Source organism: Magallana gigas, chromosome 4 (genome assembly GCF_963853765.1).
Source record: "Magallana gigas chromosome 4, xbMagGiga1.1, whole genome shotgun sequence".
NCBI lineage: Eukaryota > Metazoa > Mollusca > Bivalvia > Ostreida > Ostreidae > Magallana > Magallana gigas.
The window spans coordinates 57,147,222-57,172,219 of NC_088856.1; the positions used below are offsets into that span (position 1 = coordinate 57,147,222).

General features: G+C 32.3%; 3 protein-coding genes across 3 annotated transcripts in view; 1 reads left to right on the top strand and 2 right to left on the bottom strand.

Moving 5' to 3' along the window:
* Positions 1 to 24,998, top strand: part of LOC105328313 (protocadherin Fat 4) — a 235,002-nt gene that overhangs the window by 100,684 nt on the left and 109,320 nt on the right. The gene's annotated exons all lie outside the window — the stretch shown is intronic.
* LOC105337556 (uncharacterized) lies at positions 3,318 to 5,894 on the bottom strand. Its single transcript, XM_066083435.1, has 6 exons — positions 5,672 to 5,894; positions 5,287 to 5,375; positions 4,912 to 5,104; positions 4,167 to 4,698; positions 3,876 to 3,984; positions 3,318 to 3,781 (listed from the first exon to the last, which is right to left on the bottom strand). Exons 1-6 carry the CDS (start codon positions 5,892 to 5,894, stop codon positions 3,398 to 3,400), a joined length of 1,530 nt encoding a protein of 509 aa, XP_065939507.1. The 3' UTR covers positions 3,318 to 3,397.
* LOC105324728 (cytochrome P450 2D20) lies at positions 19,091 to 23,511 on the bottom strand. The gene is given in 5 exon segments (XM_066083436.1): positions 19,091 to 19,583; positions 19,737 to 20,171; positions 20,490 to 20,672; positions 20,675 to 20,914; positions 23,424 to 23,511. Coding segments are annotated over 5 exon segments (1,128 nt in total). The 3' UTR covers positions 19,091 to 19,401.

Consider the following 24,998-nt stretch of genomic DNA (forward strand, 5'->3'; position numbering starts at 1 on the left):
ATAAAAAGAAACTTAAACACTAACAAAAACTCTGTTTTATAAATTAACGATAAATAAGCTAAACATTTTTTGCAACATTCCAACTTATGAGAAACAATTAACAAATGGGGATCTTATTTGCAAAAGAGGTCGACATTTCTTTTTTTTTCATTTCTTTAAAATGTGTGGGATGTCGTGCATTACTACTACAGATGTAAACAAAGTATACGCAACATTTGGGAGTTTTATAACGAATGATTTTATTTTGTGCGCTCAAGTTTTATATGACTTGTGCACAAATCTGGTGGCTTTTTTATAATGAACAAATGTGTTTTGTGCAGTTAAGAAAATTACAGAACGGTGTTCATAGAGATTTGCACAGATTAAGAATTAATAAGGCTGACCTCCTTTATCTGTTAAGTAGTTGTGAATTCAACTATGCTGTCATGATTACTATTTTGAATTAATCGGATTTGTTCAAATTACATTACAAATCCCAGTGGGCGTAAAAACAACAATACTCCATTTTCAAAGAATATTCATAAGCCCCGCGTTTGATTTCAAAACGAGGCTAAGGTCGGTTGATCGATTAAAGCACAACAATGGCGGCTGCAACGCAAGGGAAGAACGATCGACATTGTTGCGTGCCTCAGTGTACTGGCAACGGTCGTTTAAACCCGGAATTATCGTTCCACAAAATCCCCATCAATGATGAACTCCGAAAATCATGGATTCATGCTATCAGAAGGGACCCAGGGCCACTTTTTAACGTAAGGTTTAATGGTGAAATAACTTTGTTTACAACACTGTACAATCAAGGTCACACATATTTACATCAGCTTATCTGTGATTTGATGTCCATCTTGCCTCGTATCTATCCTGATATGCACATAAAGATACGAGTAACATCTTTATAAATTAGATTGAACCGGAACCTGCATGCATTAGGTTAAAATTTTGTAGTGAACAGGTGAATGCAGTACATGTACTGTAGCGTTACTCTTGTCACATAGATAAAATGATCTAGTGTAGCCTCAGCACGGTTAGATTATTCTTTCTAGATAAAACAATGTTACTATTATCAAAAAAATAAACCACAACAAACATTCTGAATATTTTATGGATATTTCTAGGAAGTAGACCCATATATAATATCTAATGTTTACAAATTATAACATCTACAACTGAAAGGAATGAAAAGGGAATGGATAATCAGACTGGGCAGGACGAAGAGTATAACATTTTGTCTCAATTTTTTGAACCCCTACAGTATTACATTATTTATTAAACTTAGATTTCAAAAGAAGCTGTTGTTTGTTCGAGACACTTCAAAAAAGAAGATTTTAAATGGACTCCAGTGAGGAAAACTCTCAGACCAAGCAGTGTTCCATCGTTATTTAACTGGAGCAAGGAGTCAACCCAAAGGAGACAGATCATTAAAACTCCACTCCCCCAGAAACGTCGCAAGACTGATGATGATGCAACCGACAATGACGAAGAGCTAGGTTCATCTAATTGGTTACTCCATGAAAACAGGTAAGTCATCGAGTAAATTAATTATAATACATTTTATAATATCCATCTTCCTGTGTGGGATATTATAATTATATACCTATTTACTGGATATGAGGTCAATAGCAAGTATATTTTGTAATATTATATGTACAAAATTTATACAGAGGTATAAATGGAAAATATTAAATCTTTCATATCAAGGATAAGTTATGATTTAATGAACTGAACTGTGCAAATATTCAATTTGATCAATTTGTAATATGCTGATAAATTGAATATTAAGTTTAAGTTTTTCAGGTGTTCTGCTGGTCAGAATGCAATGATGCTGGATCATCAGTTTTAAATCATTGTCAAAATAATATTCAGTTGTCAAGCTGTGAAATAGAAAATCAGTTTGCAACTGTAATATAACATTTTTGATGATTTACTTATCACCAAATGTGATGGTCGCTGGACGACTCATTCTCTGAAGGGCTGATGCTGGAACATCAGTCCAAGATATGAAAAATGCCTGTAATGTAAGTATCACATAATATTAGAAAATTAGATTTAGTATTTTCAACATTTGAATTTTTAGCTGTCCATTGGCAGAAGCTAATGTGGCTGTAACTTCAGATAAAGAGAGAATCCAGATGCTGGAAAGCATGATCAAAGAACGGGATGAAAACATTGAAAGACTTCAGCAGAGGCTTGCCATAGAAAGATTTGGGGTTGAGAGATTTTCGAAAGATGATTCAATGATTATGTTCTACACTGGTTTTATGACATTTTCAGTTTTTACCACTGTTTTTGAATTTATTAAGCCAGCAGCTACCTCCATGACAAGTCATTATTTTAAAATGTCAGCTATTGGTAACCCAAATCTGACTGGTAGGCAAAGAAATATGCTTCTTATTGATGAATTCTTCATGTTTTTGTGGTATGATGGCGCAAGATCTTGCTGTTCGATTTAATTGTCATGTTTCGACAGTAAGCAGAAAAATCATTACCTGGGCAAATTTTTTGTATTTTGCTCTTGGCAGTATTAATATTTGGCCATCTCGAGAACAGGTAGATAGGAAAATGCCCGATTGCTTTAAGACTCTGTACCCCACAACACGAGTTTTAATCGATTGTACGGAAATTAAAACTGAGAAACCCTCCTCCTTAGTGCTTGGTTCTAAATGTTATTCCTCATACAAAAGTACACACACATGGAAGGGACTGGTTGGAATAGCACCTCATGGTGCTCTTACCTTTGTTTCAAGTCTCTACACTGGCTGCATGTCAGATGTAGAGATTACTAAGCTTAGTGGTCTGTTAAATTTACTTGACCAGGGGGACTCCATTATGGCAGACAAGGGGTTTGTACTGAACAAAGTTTTAGAGGGGACTGGAATAAGTATCAATACCCCACCTTTTCTAATGAGTCAGGGGCAATTTACTCTGCAAGAGGTTGAGGAGACTCAAGCTATTGCTAAGCTTAGAATACACATTGAGCGCCATATTCGCCGTGTCAAAGAGTTTCATATTTTTGATGGTGTTATTCCACTTAGCATGGTTGGGACAATAAATCAGATTTGGACTGTTGCAAACTTGCTGACACTCTTCAGAGGGCCTTTGGTTAAAGAGTGGGCATAAATTCTTAATTGTCTACAGAGATTTATCAAATTTCTGATAGATACATCACAATTCTGAATGAAATATGCATTAAAATACCCTTTTTCATTAACAAAGAAGAGATTTATTAAGCATTGAATTGCAAAATCAATCCACCATTAATAAGTTTCTTTTATGAATAAGTAGTAATTTTTTCAGAGTTTTTGAAAACATATAGTTAATAACAATTATTAAAACACTGACTGTACCAAAAATGTACTTATTGATGGTGAAAAGAATTGAAATTTATTTCATGTTTATGCAGTCAAATTAAAAAATGATTAAAAAAGAACAGATCCATTTTTTCCTTCATTTCCTGCCAGATGTCAGCATCAAAACGGAGCAGTTCCAAATGTGACTCCTCAGGTGTCCACACAAAGAAGTGACACCACTTCAGCCCAGTTACTCCTAACTGTGTCATTATCTGGTGGAAGTATTTGTGTGTTTCTTTCAGATGGTAACCATTTTCATCCTTAGACAGGTAAACACAATCAGCTAATGAATTGACTGGACACTTGATTTCCAGCAAACCATGAGGAGGATCCAGGGAAGGGCAGAACACTTTCCTGTCTGGGGTGGCCGCTAACCAAGGTGACCATGGGCTAATCACAACACCACATGGATATATGTTTACCTCCTCATCCATTGCCTTTAATGAAAACAAATTATGATTATGAAAGGTTAACACAAAATTGGTGAAGACAAATATTTTATGAATTTAGTGTTGTTGGTACATTATTTACCTGAACATAAGCTAGAGCAGCAGTAGCTTCGCATGCTAACCCATGTCTCATGGCAGATGTCAGAACCTTGCGGCTTGTCTTTAGTCTGGCAACAAGTGGTTCAGGATCTATGAAAAGTAATTGCAGTGTACAGTTCAGCATTATTATACCGCATACATAGATAATATTAGCATTTTGATGGAAAAGATACAGATATGTTATTTTTTTCTTCATACATATTTAACCATTGCATAATAATTGCCAATTATTTTTAAAGTTCGTTTTATTGTATCATGCTAATATATTTACCTTTTTCTTCTGCGGACAATGTCACCTGCTACCGAAGCAGTTATACGATCCTGACGAATCTTGTGCCACTTTGGGTCCTCTGATTGTAGTCGGGTGGCTTCTTCTATCTCGATGGCCTGGACCTCAGAGATTGAGAGCGACTCCAGTTTCAATGTTCGACTGTGGTCCAACACTACAGAAACACTATTACGCATGACATTCCTCACCGGTAAAGGTGGAAAGTCTTCAGCATCCATGATGTTCAGCATGTAGTCGCTGTGAAGTTTCTGTTGTGTTGCTAAAGAAGATCCCTTTGGGAAATTTCCAAACTTTGTGCCGACATCTTTCTGTTGGTGTTCTGGATCTACCACTGACAAAAAAAGACAAGATTTATCAATGTTTGAAAGGGCAGAACACAGTTCCTCCAGTGGTAGGCACTCGGTGTTGATGGGATTATACAATGTAGACTTTATTCCCTTGGTTGGTTTCCTGGGGTTGCTGGGAGAATATCCCATTACTGTGACATCAGTGGAGGCACTTCCGCCGATCTTCTCCCCTAAAATTGTGAATGACTAGTATAAACATGTACATAATCAAATCTTACACAAATTGATATAAAATATTTATATCCATATTAAGATATTGCATGTTACATGTAGGTATATACTTGTATATATAATTTTATTTATATATTATTTTTTAATTATTTCAACAATTGTTTTTGAAAGGGGGAGGGGTGCAGGTCTAGGTAATAATAAATTGTATATACCTCTCGGAATATGCCAAGTTTGAGGCAAGGATGTCTTGGCAACATCTGTAGGAACCGCCTTAAGGTTGGACGCTTTCATGTGGGCTAAAGAATAAAGAAGGCCCACAATGTGTCCACATGATCCCGAGGTACCAATGGCACAGGAGCATTTGCTGTCTTCCCTTCCAAATACTGGCCCCTTCTTTATTACTACCTGTGAATCATATCATATATATTATTGTCAAAGTTTGAAAAAATAATTGTATTCTTGCTAGTTAGAAATGACAAAAACTTATAAAGCAGTTTGTTCCTATAATAGTGTTACTGTTTTAAGTATACAGATATGCTTACTTAAATTTGCAACTGTATATATTTAATGATGTTAATTATAAAAACCTCCACATCATGAGGGGTCTCATTCTTCTTCTGAGATCTGAAGCACTTCGCTCTTACAAGACACCCATCAGTACCATCCAAAGCGTACACTAAAAATTCAAAGTCATAATTGATTTAGACTACATCAGGTTGTAAGTACACATAATATCATCTTTATATAATTTAACTGACGTTCGTGCAACCGAATCCAGGTATGTTATATGGATATTGTCACAACCATTGCAATGCTTAGGCTATATATTTGTGTGTAAATTTGTGCGATATCTCTGTATCTATTAAGTATTTACGTGTTTCACACAGCCGGAGATTTTTGTCTGTTTATAAACAAAGTACATGTAACTTAGATTTGTTTACATGTCGTACAAAACCGAAAATAGGCAATTACCTCTTACATCTGTGACGTATTTTTCACTGAAGTATTTGTAGCCCTTGGTGATTTCTTTTGCTCCATCACTTTTGCTACACTTTCGAACAATATCTTCCACAAAACCGAACGTAATAGTGGGAACAACAGACAAATCGCGCGAAGTTGATTTTACTTTCACTTCATCAGCCATGATTGTTGTTACCGACGCTAGCCTCGTTTTGGATGCGATATGAATATTCATTTAATCTCATTACGAAAGGATTATGCTTAACAGTTGCATGTAGAAATTGCCTGAGGCAACATGTTGCACAGTAATTGAAGAAAATTAAGTCTTACTTCACAAGACCCTTAATAGAGCATGTGTGGATACTGAAGGGAGTAAGGGGTCTGGGACTCCTTTGGATAATTCAAATTTATCAAATTCACATAGATCCCCCTCACTTCTTGGCGATAGTGTAGGCTGTTATTATGAAGTACACGTACAAATCAAATATCAAGTCAAATCAAATATGAACATGCACAATGGGTAGCCGAACAAAAAGCAAGTCCCCAAAACATGCACACACAGCACTGCATCGACGAACACAAAATTAAAGCTAAAATTCAAAGGTCAAAATTTAAACAGCAAACAAGTTCAAATTCACGTTTAACACTTATTGACATGCAAGTTTAAGTTTAACATTTAGAAAGGATTGACACGGTGGGTGCATAGCGTTTTCAAAGAGCCTGGTTGTAGCAAAACAAAAGAGAAAGATTAGGCATGAATTAATTCATAATTCTGTTCACATTATATTATGATATTCGTGGAATAATTTACAATTTTTATACTACTCTATAAGAGAAAAAATGCCATAATATAAGAAAAGAAGAATTAGACCTTATTCCCTAATTATGGTTATATTATATGATATTCGTGGAAAAAATTACAATTTTTGTATTACTCTAAAAGAGAAAAATATGCCATAATATAAAAAATAGGTGATAGTATAAAAAGACGTCATAATGCCGAGAGCAAATATCGCAAAATCTGCTGCTAAAGAGAATCGATGGTCATCAGTAATTAATGATCAAATAAAACTCACATAAATTGATTGTGACCGGGAAAGGGATTAACAACAATTGTTAGATTAACTGCTTAGGCGGATATAATTACATGTCTTGGCATGTAATAATTGGGAATAGCACTGCAAACAAAATATAAAGAACAATGAATACATGCTTATATAATTCACTAAACAGTGACATATTATTTAAAGATCAATAAAATAGTGCACATAGCACACATTCACTCACTTAGGAAGTGCACGTGCAAAAATAGAGTAGGCTGAATACTTAATATCCTAAAGTCAAACAGTCTCTATCTTCCTTAAACAATCAAAGCAGCTTGGAGATGAAAGTCCTTACAGATCCCGTTACTTCAAAGAGGTTCTTTTGTGTGGTAATCATTTGAGTCACCTCTAGCCTGAAAATTCTGCACCATATAATAATTCTACTCGTTTATTAATATTTATCATTGACAGGTTTACTACGTTGAATAGAATTGTTCAAAGAAATTTACATATTTACAGGGTTTAGTTAGGGAATATTTTCAAGAAAGGTTTTCAAGAAGAAAATTAACATTTTTGATAATAACTCAATAGTTCAAAAGTACCATTAGTTTAGCTTCCCATTTTTCAGTGCAGGCCAAACTTCCAGCTAGTTTATGCATTACGATATAATCATGTTATTCCGATAAACATATTTGAACAATTGTCTTTATATTTCTATCGATATATTTTGGCATGCTTAGTTTATATTTCATAAAAGTCAAGATTGAATTAACTCAAATGTTTGAAATATGACCCCTACTTGTTTTTATTTGACATGAAATTTTAGGTTTATATTTATTTGTATGCAAAGTTATAGAAAGATCGCGTTACTAATAATTTTTTGATCTGCGTTTTTATTTGATAACTCCAACTTTTTTAACAATCTTAACATATGCTCCTGTGTTTATTATGTACTGGTATTTAAAGCCACCAGTAATACTTACATTCCACATATTTTTGTAAGTAAATGTGTGGAAAGCTACTGCAGTTACAACACCGTAACACACCCGGGTACGGAAAGGTTTAAATGCCGAGTTATAGTATGACGTCACAAACGTTAAACGCTGTAAAAATGCATCGTAACAAGCGAAAAACAACGCTTGTGGCTGTTACAGTGGGTCCCCTATTAATATTAACTTACCCATAGGATAAGATTGGATTTACAAGTTATTAATTACATTTGCAGACAAGGCAAGAAGTTAAAAAAAAAGTTAAGGAGGAAGGGTACAACGTCACAATATGTCTTAAATCCGTTTGAAACGCCATTTTGTTGCGGGTTGATAGCATTATGTCGTGGAACAAAATATCTATACACCGTTCAATAGAACGAGGGAGATGAGATAAGAATGAAATCACCAAAACGCTTAGAAAATATGTCACTTCCCTTCGTGATAAAAGCTTTCAACTAACATTGATTATCAGCTGGTATGTACAGAAAACGTGAAATTGAAATAATATACTCTTTCCCTGCTATTGTCAATCCATATTTGTCATGGCATCTGCAACAGACGATCATAAATATGTGAAGGATTAACGATAAAGATGAGCAGATAAATTATTTTTACTTTAACCCTATATGCATGATTAATATAAAACTAAAGTTCCGTAGTTTCATCCGTCTTGTATTAATTGATCCCAACTTCCAAAATTTAAAACATTTGCAGTATAAGATTTGCATTGAAAGTTTAAAACTTAACTAATTTTTCTTAATTATTGATATAGCTAGGTAACAATAGCAGTGGAAGCCCGGATTTGCAAGCCAAATAAATAAACGCCAAAAAAAGAGCATGTTTTTAATTACAACACGTACATGTGTATCACTATGGACATCTAATGTATGTTTAAATATGCATTTGTTTGTTTATAATTTGTATTGTATATCAGAAATAAAAAATAAAAGGCAATGTAACTACTAACATTTTGTTTTAAAGAGTTAAATATGAATATAATTCATACATTCAAAATATAATTTTTCAGATTCAAACATTATCATAAGCACTACTAACCTTATTCTTATTTAGCATATACTTTTACCTTTCTTTAACTTTTCTTCGTGATTTATTTTAATTAGAAAATTGGTCCCAAGATATTTGAGACCTAGTAAAATCAAGAAAGACAACTCTTAAACAGGATCTTTCAAACCAAGATTTTTGCAATAATTCAGGATTTCTTTTAATTTTTCAATTTCATTCAATTTCTTTTTTTCATCTCATTAACCAACGCATATATTGTTTCTATTTTCAGATTTTTGTGGTATTTCATCCAGCAGTTTGCGTTCAAAGAATGTTTAAATATTTTAGTTCCAAATTTATGTGGATTCCAATAAAAATGATACAAACTTCATCCATGATTATTTTGTTTTTTCATTTTCAAACTTGATAACATTTCACTTTCATCAGAGTTTTAAAACAGAAAAGTTTAAAAATTTGACATATAAGGGGTTATCTGGAAGCAGACTGATATTTTAAAAAGTTATATGAAAAATAGGGTATTGTACTTTGAGGTCTATTATTGTTGAATACTGTGCCTATTATTAGTAACAAATGCATGCAACAAAAATCTCCTACACTTATTTGGTGTAGACATCCCCCTTAAGGCTGTCAATAAATTCCGTTCAGACAAAAAGTACGGGAAATGTGCATTATGACATCGCAGTATATTACAAACATCGAAAGTACTTATTTATTCATTTATTGGCAAAATAAATTTATACTAACCTTTTAATTAAAAACAAAAATTTTTATAACCTACAATTTCGATATCCGTTATGTCATACACACTGTGAAATAAGCAAGAGTTCGTTCTCGCTGTACTTCAAAATATGATGCAATGTGCTTTAAATTGATGCAATAAGTCAAATCAATGAAGGCAATCATGCAGATTTTAAGCGATGAAAAACAAATGTTGTAGATTAACAGAAAATTATAAATGAATATTTTGTCCAATATTATTATTAGCAGAATGCTACCTATATAGTCATATTTTCAATTTGTTAAAATTATGCATCGTATAATAATGTAACCTCATTTTGTATTTAAAAAAATATATCTTAAAGCCAGGTACCTAAAAAATCATTCAATTGTAAGGGCATACACTTATCTGATCATGAAAAACTTTAACATGTTAATTTGAAACATGCTTTGTAATTTAAAAACTTCTGAGATCCTTGTAAAATCTTACAAATTCATTCCTTTTTAATGAAATTAACACAGTGACCTTTAAAATTGTTCAGCAAATGCATTATACATTATTCTGTTATTAATTTTAAAAAGGACGTGCCTGTTAAACTTAAGTTAACGTGTTTTCATCACAAAATTTTGCAGATATTTGTTTTGCCCGCCTTTACTGTACTGCGTAAAATTATAATTAAATGATAGTTTAAACAATACATTTTTGTTTGATATCTTCAAATAATCAATTTTGCAGAACTGTTAAGGTTTACTATAAAAATGTCAACGGATCTGAACGTAAAAAAACGATGCATCTATTTTTATAAAATATTTATGTAAAATTATTTCATTATGATATAATTTTGATATGAAAAGAAAAAGCTTTGTCAATGCCACTTTGAATGACACTTGTTGTGGTCCCCCAAATGGACAGTCACGTTATATGTGTTGATGATTCTCCCAAATGGAGGTCATGAACAAATTCAATATTACAACGGTATGCCCTTTTTTGAATTAAAAATTCAAATACTAATTGAATTCTATTTATGTAGTAAATTCAGAAAAGAGCTGCTGCTTTGAATAAAAATCATTTTTAATTCGAATAAATATCAAAAAAATAAGCTCTGGTTGAAATGTATATGACTTTCTATTTATATTTTACCCATTTATTTATTCATTCTATATATGTCATCGAAGCAGCATCACTTTTTAATAAATTTAAAATTCCCTTAATTTATATCCAAAAGATCATAATAATCTGTTAAGGGTATGCCCTTGTAAAAAATGGATTTAAATCTCTCTACACATTCTCCGCCTCTCTCTACACAAAATATGCGTCAAAATTTACTGTATGACGTCAGGTCAGTTGTTTATATCTAACGTTGTTGGACTTATTAGACTACAAAATTGCAAGCAAAGGTATTTTTTCATGTAGTTTAATGTGTTCGATCTATCAAAAATCGGAAATTACTCTATTTTTTAGCAGTTTTGAATACTTGTTGTTTTGTGTGACGTCATAGTTAACATTTTCCGTACTTTCTGATCGGCCACAAAGAAGACTTTAAAAATGCTGCGTTCAATGATAAATTTTAGCAGTAATTTGAGGAAAATTATCTTTTTTGTGTGGGCCCCCATATTAAAACAACTGACATGTGACATGGGTCACAAATAAAATAAAAGATCATCTGAAGTCCCAATCTTTATATTTTAGTAGTGTCCGGATGACTAACATTACTTGTATTTCGGGTGTCAGCCTCATTAAGTTCATAGAATATTTCATATTTTCAAGGGGATAAAAGAGAAAATAGATTCTTTTTTTCTACCTCTACAACAATTCATAATAGTTTATTGTTTTCTCTTTATTTATAGACATAAATTCAATCATATACAAATATCAGGCAAAAATAAGATAGATATAAATATGCAGAAGTGGCTTTGTACCTGATATCTAACTTATTTTATTATGATCATGACTATATATGTTAATTTATGAAATGTGTTGCTATACCCCCCCCCCCCTCTTTCAAAAATTGAAAGACGTTCATGATAAAATAATGTTAGCTGGATCTTTCAGTTATTTTCGTTTCGGATTAATGGGGGATTTAATATACTATAAACTGTTAAGGTGGTATGGGACACCTGTCGATATTAATGTGGATTAAAGTACTATATAACTGAACAATTTTCACCGGTTTAGAATTTTCAAATTTTACAATATTTAACAAAAAAAAGCTTTTTAAAATATTTGAAAAGGTAAAAATTGTAAAACCCCCAGCGGGATTCGAACTCATGAAATACAGGTTCATAGTAAACCCTCTAACCCACTGCGCTACGAAGTTAGGTGACCATTTTTGGAGAGAAACTACTTATATGATTAAACTTTATTTTATTGTTTATTTCGATAAACAATACGTCACAACATGGAAGTGTCCCATGTCGTCTTAAAATTTGAGGACAATTAAAATGAAGATACGTTGTATCTCATAAAAAATTAAGTTTAAATTGCCTTTTACATTAATTTAAATAAAAACAAAATAGTTCATTCATTTCATTTCGCATAAAGCCTGCATTATCCTGAAATCCTTTCTCGGCCATTGTACAATCAACAAGAAAGCATTTTATTTTACTAACCATGTCATATAATTATTTAAATAATAACGATGTATGTCAATCCACATATTGCTATCTATCTGATTCTTTGGTGACCGAGTTTGCAAAGTCTTTCTTTCATGCTTTCGGTGTCGTTTTATGCGGATATGAAGATAGTGAGCATCGCAGAAAAAAAAGTTACGGTAATAAAAAACAAACGTCATATTACCAAATAAAGAAAAGAGTCCATAACAGAACGCAGTTCATGTTCAATCAAAGTTTCTAGAAGCTAACATCAATGATTTTTATTGATGCAACTATCCTTTAAAGTTTTCACAGAAATGTTAGCAGCCAAAATACATGTACCACTAAGAACTTGAAACACAAGTCCTCTGATATATAGAGGCTGTGTTATGTCTGATTACATCGGTGCTATACAGGATAACAAAACTATTGGTATCAGTCAACGTTTTGAAAGGGTATACATTTTTTCAACACTTTTTCTATTAATGAAGATGTGTTTTCCTTAAACGTACAAGCTTTCTTTTAGGATAGTTATTTGAAACGCGGCCATTTACAGATTCCCTTCGTACCAGAAAACAAAGCTGAATATAATTCATTCTATAACATTAAGTAACAATATTACAGGACTGATGATAATGATACACTTTTTAACCCAGAACAAAACATGTTTGTTAGTAAGTAGTTTAGATATTTTAAACATACATGTATCAAAGGCGAAAGCAAACTTTCTGATACACGCCTTTAAAACCATTTATAAAGAAAAGTAAATTTTAGCATTATATTTGATCTTTTACAAACCCAGATACCAATCGACTGCATGTAATACATCAATATAGTACCGTGTCTTTGCGTTTCTGCTCGACAACATTTATGTAGATTTTGGAAATCAGGCCCTCCATCAATCTGTTGCAATTCCCAATTGTACCAATTCCGCTCAACTGTTAGCAGAACAGACCTATTTTATATTCATATGAAACAAAATTAATTTAAAGACTTGAACATTAAAAAATATTCACTTGCTGTGGCTTTCAACATTTCGACGTAATGGTATATCGACGATGTATTACCAATTAACAGTTCTTGTTAACATTCTTATGTCAACTCCAATATATACCAGTGTTCCTGAAAAAAGCTAGCACGGAGTCTGAGTCATCTGTTTCATATTTAGATATTTTACTATAAAAAGACACTAATGGAAACCTAACATCAAAACTCCATGATAAACGTGATGACTTCAACTTTTCTATCGTCAACTTTTCTAACTTACGTAGCAATACATATCTGCAGATACGTGTATTACATAGTAAAAATATATTCAATCATATATTTCTATTCTTTATAACAATGATTGGAGATCAACTAAATATAAGAGATTATGGTTTATATTTGAATGGGGGTGACAAAATGGCCATACGTAAACATATATGTTTTCTATAGATGACATTTGGTAAACATCAAAAAATAGAAGTGAAGGTAACAGTCAAAGGAGCCTCGAATCACAGTTTAGACTACATTTAAGCTATAAATGCAAACATGATACTCCCTGACAGGTCCATTTACTTGTCATGGTACTCAGTGGTCCGCCAAAGCCCGGGGGTTTCTGGATCAAATTGAAGAAAGAAAAAATGCAGTCAGATTTCACGAATAAATGTATCATGAATGTAAAGTTCCCTGTCACGACCCCTTTTGGCTTGATCAGAAAAACACAAGATTTTTTGTAAATTTTAGAATTTTATATAAAACAAATACATATATGTATATATACATTATAAACTGAAATACAAGAGGGTTCATGTTGCTCAGGTCTCGGTATCGGTATCTTCGGTAGAATCCGCCCTCATGTCTATGGTGATCCTCTATATCCTCAGTGCGCACTAAATGCGTCCACACTCGTAGTGTACGCTCTTGGCCCGACATTGTAAATACCCCAATGTCACAACGTCTATGGATATCCGGTCTCTGAGGCATCATGCTTCAGACGTCACGTCAACTTGTGCACAAGCTAAGCCTCGGAAAATCATTCCTGACCGTCGACAAAACTCTATCGCCACAAAGAGCTACACTAGGAAACACCGAGAAAAAACTTCAACAAATTTGTTGATAACAAATAATAAAAGTGTCACCAAAAGGCTGTAGTACATAGCGCCTAAACAAACTATCAACAGCTCACCTCAGTACAGATTTTTAATTAATAACAACGGTTTAAAAGGCAAAATAAATCTGAAACAAAGTAAATTAACGTGTAACAAAAACATTCTTCCTTATTCTTTAACTTCAGACAGGGACACATGGCAAACTTTAAAGTACACAATTCGAACACGCTGTGACAATTAGAAATACTACAGTAGTTTAATGTAATTAAAGTAAACTTTTTTGCCGAATATTTTTTATCACTAACAAGGAAGTAGAAACCTACTCCATGGGCTTATCAGGCTGAACCAAACCTGGTACCTTGGAAACGTGTGCTACCCGTGATGAAATATGCACCCCTTGTAGAGCAAATCTGGTCAATAAGAAAAACATTTAGGCTCCTTGCAGGCTAATACATATACAAACAACTCTACCTGTAAAACATCGATGCTTAATACGGGATGAAACATCAAACAAATTGATTGTGACATTCCCATTATTTGGGTCTTTGATCTTTGAAAATAAGATAATTTTTTTTTTAGATATTAAGTGTATGGTATTACGCCGTGGTCAGGAAAGACGTGCTATTGAAAATTGAACGTTTATGATTTCTATTTCAAACATATGGGGAATCGAGTGTAAATTTAAAGGATTAACGTAATAAAAGAATTTTGGCAAACCAAAGTATTTGATTGTTTTTAACTTGTAATGATATAAAGCATCATGATTATAAGGAAATAAAAAAGTTGCACTGGTCTTGTTATAATGTAGAGTTTGACAGGTTTTCATAGGGAACAGTTTGTATTACACCACTCCAGTTAAAAAAATACCAACCTGACATTTACACGGAATGATTTATTTTCTTTATTGACGTGAATTACATCTATTTTTATGGGGTTTTTTTTACCCCTTTTTCCCCCTTTCAACAGGATTAGGGTAATACGAGATACCAGTGAAACTATTTATTCGAAACGTGTTATCAATTACACTTAAAATTGCTTAATATCAGCATATGTAGAAAATGATTTTATTCCATCATCCTTCGCAAATATACAAACACCATACCAATTAACTAACCAAGGGAAAAATTCCAGGTACAGAGCATCTTAAAGATTTCAAAAGACAAAATTGAATGATGTTAAAACAAATTTTGTGATATTCAGCTTTTTATCTTTTATAAATGTGTAAGTTCTGTTTCTTTCATTGTAAAGACCTGATATCTGGTAACAACCTACACCCCTGTTTAAACTTTTTTTAATTTTCACATTCGCCAAACATTCATTAGCCTCAACAAATCTAAAATCAAAGGTCAATTATCTAAATATTGTTAATTTCAATAGCATGGTCATAGAAATTATACCTTAATGTTATTTACATTTAAATTACATTGTATACAATTTCTTTTTAGAAATATTATTTTTCGTTCCAATATTACTTTTTAAGCGTTCCATTTATAACAATTTATTTTGTTTTCATAATAATTGCATAAAATATTTAGATTAAATGCTTTCTTATCATTATAACACAGAACATTGCTTCTACTTCACAATGATTTGTATTAAATGTGAAAATAGTATTGATGAAGAGAGACAGAGAAATAGAGAGACAAACGGCAACATGCACCAAAAAACACATTTAATGAAGAGCTAAAACGATGTTATAAAAAGATACGAAAATAGCATTTTCGTAAATAAGTTTTCCAAACCGCATTGCTAAAAACAATATCATGAATCGTTGTTACGTTCTGCAATTCAAGGTTAATCGCAAGAGCTACATTAAAATAGATATTAAGATAGCTAATTGATAGTTTAAACAGTTATTCAAATTTTTAAATTAAGAGACAAACACTGCAACATGCACAGACAAGCACATTTTATGAAGACTTAAAACAATATGTCCTTAATTTGGAAACTTTGGAATTAGGTAGAAACGCATTTTCCAGCACACGATATCATAACACATTATTTAATCCTGCACTTCAGAGTAAACAACCGCATATGCATTGAAATGCACGTGAGAAAGGTACATGGTAATTTAACAACGTTCTAAACTATAATTTGCAAAAATAAAACAAAATAAAAAAGTAATTTGTTTTAGATAAATTATCGAAATCGAAGGATCTGATGGATATGCACATTGGTACGTTTTGTTTTCACCTAGTCACAGTGTGGGTGTCCTGTTAGCAGATATTAAAAGATCCGGACACTTAACTGTGTACAATGACTATAACAAACATTAGTAACTGTACATTTAGCAACAGATAAGATCCAGACGAATGAACACATTTTGTAAATGTAAGTTTATTTTTTTTTTTAAAAGATTAAAAAAATCATTAATACCTGACCTTCTTTAAAATTGGTTAAAATGGTTGTAGAGAGGTAACCAATGAACCCCTTTCATATTTTTTCAGATTTTTAAAGCTTCAAAATAAGTCTGTACCTGCGCAGTTCGACAGCTGTTCTGAGTAAATAAAAGGCATTGTCATGTTCTCGTACATTGTATGCATACTTTTAATACAAAATGACGTATAGGACTTCGACTTTATTGTTTTTATACCTTTTGGCAAAAGTGTTGGCCAGTTTTGGGAAGAAACAATTCAGATCAAAAAATGTTAACATTCTTATCCTAAAATGTACAAGATGTCCGCACACGCCCATAACATTAATCAATTTTTTAAAACTATTTTTCTGCTATTCCTAAGGGTTAACTAGAAGAAAGTATGTGTTGGGTTCCACAAGCTGACACATGTGATCGATATGATTGCATTGTTGATAAAAGATTAATATTAGTACGGGATTTGGGCCAATATTTTTTCATTACCTAAATCAATTTAACAATCCTGGTTTAAACATTACACAGTGTTACAATAGTGTTTCTGACGTTATACTTTTAGAAAATATAAGATATGATATTTCATTTTTGCCCCTTTTCCCTCGTTGTCAGCGGGCGAATTTCAGACTGGACGAATTACAATGTCTCATATTGTCTCTCTTTAAACACAACTTTGTTAGGGCGATTTTAAGTCGGGATGAAGCCGAATGCAAGCGGTTACGTGCAAAAATTACATGAGGCGAAAAATATCCTGTATACAGATGTTTAACGTAAATAAGATATCAAAATGGATTGCTATAAATTAGTTACAATTTCTTATTTAACGATAAATATGTCATCCTGAAGAGTATATATTACTTACAAAATTTGAAAAGTTTGCCACTAATGAATTTGTGACTTGCCATTGATATACATTATTTGTATTTAAACGTCAAGAATATCGAAACAAATATTCGATCGATTTACCTAGATGACAATAGTATGGGTCATAACGGAATTTTGTTTTATTCCAAATGTATTTTTGGGACCAACCGACTGTTTTAGATGTGTTTTCTTCTTAACACGATAATGGATGTTCATAAGAATGAATAATTGCAACTACACTGCATGGAGTATAAATTTTTATTGAATTTTAATACATAAATATAAATTGTTTTACCTTAGGGGGTGATTTCATGTTTGTTTATAAAACATAATGCATACAAATATATATGAAGAAATTCATTTAATTTGATATTTTGTAGACTATATGTCGGCATAACCAATATCATAGTTTAACATGCTCTTAAAACATACAGTAGAAAATGTTTTAACGATTACCATGTGTTTTAGATTTTATTATTTAACTAATACACAAGCATGCACTTGCCAGTGCAAGAGTGTTAAATTAAATCTACATAACGACCATAAATTGATATTTTTTTATCGAAGGAGAACAATGCTCCTGTACTATATCTTTTATTGTAGTGTTCTGTGTATCAATCTTTTATCGATATTTATGCTATTCAAAATCATATTTTTAAAGGAAGTGAACATGAAAAATTAATTGTTGCTTATTAAATCTTAAAAGTCTTTTGAAATTTAGAAATGATATATGTAACGTTTTTGTTTATTTCAATCGTGAGATTTTATCAAATTAACACTCTCAGTGAAAGGTTTATGGAGATAATCCATTTTTCCCCAGCATTCATCTGTTCTCTGACGTAGATAAGCCACATTGCTGCTGGTGACCGGGTTATTGATAAAACTGGGCCATTGTTTATACAGAGTTGATAAAAGTTACAAAGAAAGATTGTGCCTGGATGTGCAGCAAAATGTCTTACTGTCATTAGTGGACAAGGATTCAGTATATTTCTATAACTGAACCTTTAATGCTTAGGTAGTAACTATACATGATTTGTCCAAAAAATAAAAAGATAATTTGTGAAATATGAGACCATCGCATTTCAGATGTTTGTTTGGAGATGTGTTAGTCAGTGTTAACATAAATAAAATGCTCTTTGTAGATTTCAAATAAATGTAAAACTGTAATTTCATTTTCTTTGTGGGGTTTCTTTCCGTTACTTTTTATTTATGTATAGCTCTACAAACCTTCCTCTCTGATTTGTTTTTATCTTAGATTAGATCTTGATGATACCTATGACGGTTCCGTTTATGCTGTCAGAAGGATAACAGAACTGAATAAGTCACATTTTGAATATCAGGATGCTGAGCAATACACCTCATTTAAGTAGCATACATTATGTTCAAACTCGTACAAACAAATTAAGAAATTCCCGAGTGGAAGAAAAAATAGGCCACAATAACACTGATCCAGGGACATTCCATTCTGGTTACATGTAACATTAACAGATGATAGGAAATGCATCTTTCTGAGATCCAAAATCTTTCTCCATAAACCCTTTTTCAAAATGACTCTTTACATCCATTTTAAGTTTCAATTCACATTTTGATGATGACATTTCATCTCTGTTATTAAGCATGTGTAAAGATGCAATGTGTCTCACTGACGTCAGCATCAGTGCTGCCCTCTCTTAAATGCTTGGAGATAACCCAGAAGGGAGGTAATGATTTTAAAAATATGGCAGCGCGCATAGATAGCAAGATTTAGTTATTCTAATTGGTATATCTTCTTATTGGGGAAAGCTGTGTCTAAATAGTTTACACATATCATTATGTACATCAAACAGACAAATTTGAGCCCTTGATAATTTGTCCATGCTCACCTCCTTTAATGATGCAACCACAAACATGCACTGGTGCGTGCAAAAGCATTTAATCTCATCATCATAATGACCATTAAATTATTACATATTTGATATATTATTCTAATAAAGGAAAACATTGCTTCTGTTATATTTTTTGTAGTTTTCAGTGTAACAATTTTCCTATTTACAGTCTGTGTTTGAAAACATTGTCAATCTCGCTTGCTTGCAACCAGTTGATAGGGTTTTGTAGAATAAGTTAAACCGAAAATCCCTTTCAAAGATGGCGGATTGGATGAGTCCTTCATGAAAAATTTGTACCGCTGAACAAGAGAAGTAAGAAAAAGTAAAAGCTCCATAATCGCTAATGATTCACCCAAACAGGATCTTTTACCTGTAAAATATGAAGAGTGGCACTGAGTAAATACGTATCTGAGAAATCGATTTATGAACGAAATTAATTTTATGAGGTTATGTAAAGTTGTATTTTATATACCAAATACTCATAAGACTGTAATTTTAATAATATGTTGTATAGTTTACAGACCTAAAGAGAATGCCAGGACCTTTTCCTGACCTGTCAAGAACCCCTCTGAATTAATATATCTCCCCGGGTCAAATTTATGAGGATTCGGAAACATTTCAGCATCATGAGTGAATGAGGATAGAATCAGTGTGGTATCTTTAGGTATGGAATATCCTGCCACTGTGATATCTTGAGAGGTCACGTGAGGCAGGCTAAGCGGAGCTACATTGCCCATGCGCAAAACCTCAGTTACCACTGCAGTAGAGTATGGCATATTGACTTTGTCTGCAATGACCGGAAGTCGTGTACCATCCGTAACTTGCATTATTTCTGATGCCATTTTGTCTTGAACCCCAGGGTAATGAATGAGGTATAGCAGGGCCCATCGGAGTGCGGTAGCTGTTGTGTCGGTGCCTGCGGCGAACATCTCACTAATGTGGTGGTACACTTGAGTTTCTGTATTAGGAAAAAAAACACTTGAGATAGCTTTGCTATTAAGTGATTCTAAAATCTAACTTAAAGGATTAGTGAAAGGTGACTGGATGACAACGTTTTGTTCCGTGAAAGAAAATGTGATTAAAAAAACCCCTAAAAAATGACATGGCCAAAATCATTAATCAACAATATAAGCTATTTTGATATCCTTTTTGTTGATTTTATTAGAAGTAAACTTGTGTTTGATTATCTGCTCACCGTTAAGTAATTCGGTTTTGGTCTGAGCGAATAAAATTGAATCTATGTAGTCTCGTGGGGGATCTCGTGGATTTTAAAAGGTTTCGTAATCTTTGATCCTCTGCTTATTGAACTCTACCTCAATTTGATAGCATTCTTTCAACTTCTTAACACCAAACAAGTCTCCTGGCAGAAAGCGAAGAAACGGAAAGAAATTAATGGCTCCAGTAGAGCTGCCTTTTTCAAATAGAGTGTTCATGTTGGCGATAAATGTGATGAACTCGGGTCTTGATAATCATAACGCTTGCCGTACACTATGGAAAAAACGATGTTAGAGATGTTCATTCGGGTCAAAGATTTGATGTCAAAATGCTGTCCAATATAACGGTCAATTTCATCAAGAACGTGTGGGATTTCCTCCTGAACACGATTGCCAATAAAGTGTTTGTTGTATCCAAGATCTCGAAGTGTTCGGAGACAGAAGTTCCGTAGTTCCCTCCATATTGGACCTGAAGTAGCTACCACCCCTGGAAATGAAGCATATTTTTAAGTCATTATCAATTTGATTACATAGTAATATACACTTTAACTGACCACTTTTCATTTGCCAAACCGTACACTACATTTTATGATAATTTTATGTAACAATTTAGGTTACAATTTTATATACAACTTTCGATATACTTCATAATAAACAGAATTAAGGTATACGTTTACTCACAATGACAAAAAATCCACTGATGATAATGAAAAACCATATATTGTGTTATAGACCTTTTAAGGTAGTGTTATTTTCACTTCCAAAACAGTAGGCCAATCACCTCCTTTTTGATTTAATGGTCATTGAATATTGTTTGAAGATTTAAGAAAACTCCGAAAAAATTTACACTATAATTGAGATTTCCTTAATTGTAAAATAATACAAATTGCTTAACTCTTTTTTAAATGAAATACAGTTAATGAATGGCAGTGACACTTAATAGATACAAAGTATTAAGTTTTCATTCACATTTTTATAAATATTTTAATTCGAATTTCCTCTATCAATTTTTAAATTTCTACCCATTTTTAATCCAATTCAACAACAACAAAAATGATGATAATACTAGATCAATTATAGTATAAAACTGAGTATGCTGACTATATTCTGCTGGCATAAAATTTATATGAGGTCATGATAAAAAATTTGAGATGTTTTTCATCGTTTTTAAGCATTTTTCAATTTTTTTGTAGTGTGTGCCATACAATTATCTAAATGAAAATGTGGGTAAAAAAACCATTAGAAAATATGCTTAAGTATGTTGACAAACAAATAAAATTAACTTTGAATATTTAAGTACTACCAAAAATAAAATTATGTGAAAATCTAAATCTGACGAATTTAGTCAGAATTTCCTCTGTTCTGGTAAAAGTCCAACTTTGTTCTTTTGTATATATTAATTAATTTAATAAATACTTTTTTGTGTTTAGAACAAACTTTGGCATTGAACTTTATAACAATCTAAATTTTTAAATTAACTTTAATCGGACCAACTTAAATAAGATAACTTTAAAGAAAACTCTTTAGAAACACTTAATTTAGAACTTAACAAAATAAAGTGAAGTAATTGTTGATAAAGCAATATTACATAACTATTAGCAATATTATAATTTACAAAGCATAAAATTTAAAAAATAAAAGTTAATTGGTCTAATAAACAATAATACTCAAAATGGATGCTTTAAAAAAGAGATTCAATTTAATCATTACGCATACGGATTTTTTTCTTCAAAGGATGATTTATCTAAACATATAAACTCGACCCCTTCTTATACGATTTATTATAGCAAATCTACCGTGATTTTGATAAATTTGAAACAACAGTCAATGAATATGACACATCCCGATTAGTGATAACTTTTATTGTAATGTTGGACGCATTATCGATGATTTTGTATCCCGAAACAGTGAATTTTGTTTAGGATTGTGTGTATATCCTTACAATAAGAAGAAATGAACAGAATGTTTGGACTTTGATACATTAAGCGATATGTTCATGAATTGATGAAGCAAATCGGGCAAGACTGGTTTACAAATCAGGTGGTTTAATTTATAGCCAAATTTTCACCAGTTAGGAATTGAAGAAACTTAACTATCAGAATTAAAACCCGTGATAATACCAACTTACAAATTGTCTATTCTCATAGGCGAAGGTAGATTGTTTTTAAAGTCACATTGAACACGCTTCTCGAAATCTATTTACATGACATAGCGATGTTAAACAGCATCAGTTTATGATTAGAAGGATCCGCTGATATTTTGCCTTTATTTAAGAAAATTACATATGAGCATAATGAGGCAATTTTTTCTCCTTTGACATATAGATAGGTTTGGACAAACTATATTGAAGACCTGAAGGAGAATAATGTTTCTAAGAGTGCTTATTTTTATAAAAGGGCTTAAACGAAAACAGTGTATAACAGTGTTTACCAGAAATAATAAGTTACATCTCGCATGTAATTGTGGGTTTTTTTCTTCGGGGAGTGAGGTGAGAGATGCCAGCATTGGATTCTTAAAGAGTGCAGATTTTAAAGACTAAAACATACAAAATTAAAAAAAAAAGCAATTCTCAATTATTATTTTTTTTTTGGGGGGGGGGGGTAATTTATTCGAGAGCGTATTTAACATAATCCTTTTTTATCAGCATGTCTTTAACAAGTGTTAATCTGTCTGTTAAATTTCATATAGCTGGATGTATTCTAGAGTAGTCTGAATAAACATGTATACATATTTATAGGAGAGTGTGTTCAGACAAACAGAACATATTTTGATATAAAGTACATAAACATAAAATGTAAATAAAATACACAGTTTTTAATTATTTTGTTCAAATGCATGGCAGAAAAAACAACATCAACACCATCAACAACAAAATAGATTTGTCCTCAGATAGTGAATTTGGCATGTACTTGGAACACAGAAATGCAATCAAGGTAAAACACGGCAGTTCAGAAAACTTCGATAATTTAATGACATATATCTATACATGTACATACCCGCGTTTTCTGACAGTTCCTTCATCAGGTAATTTTGCAGACGATCGGATTTGGCGTCACCATTGACAACATAAACCTCTCTAAGCATTTCATACCCGCAGACGACAACTACCTTTTGAAGACCAAGATTCAGGCTATAAATATCACCATACTGCTTTCGCAACCGGCGGTACCTCTCAATATCGCGAAAATCAAACCGAGGCAAGACTCCTAAAACAGGCAACCCCACTGGACCCGGAGGGAGATTTTGCAATATCCTCCGCTCTGAGAAATAGATAAGGAAAACAAGCAGTGAAATGATTAGTATTTCCCATGTTAGATAGTCCGTCATGACAGCTTCTTAGATCAGTCTACGTTCGTCATTCGTCAGTATATTGAAAACATTGAGTTGATCCCTGGTTATTTAGTTTAAAGATATTACTTCCCACGACCATAAGAATAATTACAACGATAGGTGACAGAATATGACCGAATGACCACGTCAGGTATGATCAAGTTCAAGTTCAGTTTATTCACTCAAACCAAATAATTTGGTACAAGAGGAACATAAATATAATACATACAAATACAAATCGTCAGAGGTACAGACAAACAGGTACATTTTCATACAGGGAAAAAATATAAATAAAAAAAAAAAAGAACAGACTATAGAATCACTTCTTATGTTAGATTTTAGTATAAAGGATCATAAAAGGAAAACAACTAAAAGGAGCAGACAACATCAAACATTTTTGAAATAAATAAACATAATTTTCTTAGCGATTTACAATTGCAATTAGTCATGAGTTCAGAAAACTTAAAAAAAATTTGGTCTTTTATGATAATACATACTAATTCGCCCGAGAGCTGTTTAATTCATTTCAGTGAAGTTTATATTTCAGGCCAAGATTCGGTCCATAATTTTATTTGGACTCTTGCATGTTTTTAAAGCATGTTTATATTTTACAATCATTGTAAAATGTTTTGAAACCGATCAGTGCTTGTTAGGTTCAATAAATGTATATAGTAATGCATTTAATTATGCTGCATTAATGTATATTATTGTTGCTGTATTGAGGCTGGCTGGAATTTCGGAAGGCTGTTTTGAAGGCCAAGTTGACATTTGTTGTTTTCAGCACACTCACGCTTGAGTCGATAACTCTCATTCTATTTATCCTTTTTCGAATCAGTTAAACATTAAAGTAATCTAAATTAAATTTAAAAGAAATCATGGGCGTTGTCCTGGTATTTTGATTTTCGGGGAACTGTTTACTTAAATGAATAAAATTATTACAAAATACGTTTGCCAAATAAAAAATAGCTATTTTATTGATTCTTTTTACTGTGAAATTTATTATTAGTTAAATCCTATTTTTAAAACTGTTATTTCCATCTAATTATCAAGATCCAAGATATATAAAGCAGTATAATTCTTCACATTTAAAGAAAACAAGGCAGTTGACAAGGATGGGACCCTGACTAAACTCCTTTCTAAAATATATTATGTCCTTAAAACATCTCACATGATGCTAATTGTATGTCTGCAATTAGAAGTAAGGAAGTCGCTTCGAGGTTTTTGTGAAAAAAAATAACAAA

Excerpts from the sequence above, each read along its gene's own strand:
- LOC105337556 (XM_066083435.1), bottom strand. The coding sequence starts at position 5,894 with ATGAATATTCATATCGCATCCAAAACGAGGCTAGCGTCGGTAACAACA. Across the intron at positions 5,376-5,671 it reads ATACGTCACAGATGTAAGAG|TGTACGCTTTGGATGGTACT; the intron begins GTAATTGCCTAT and ends TTGAATTTTTAG. Across the intron at positions 3,782-3,875 it reads CTGCTCTAGCTTATGTTCAG|GCAATGGATGAGGAGGTAAA; the intron begins GTAAATAATGTA and ends TTTTCATTAAAG.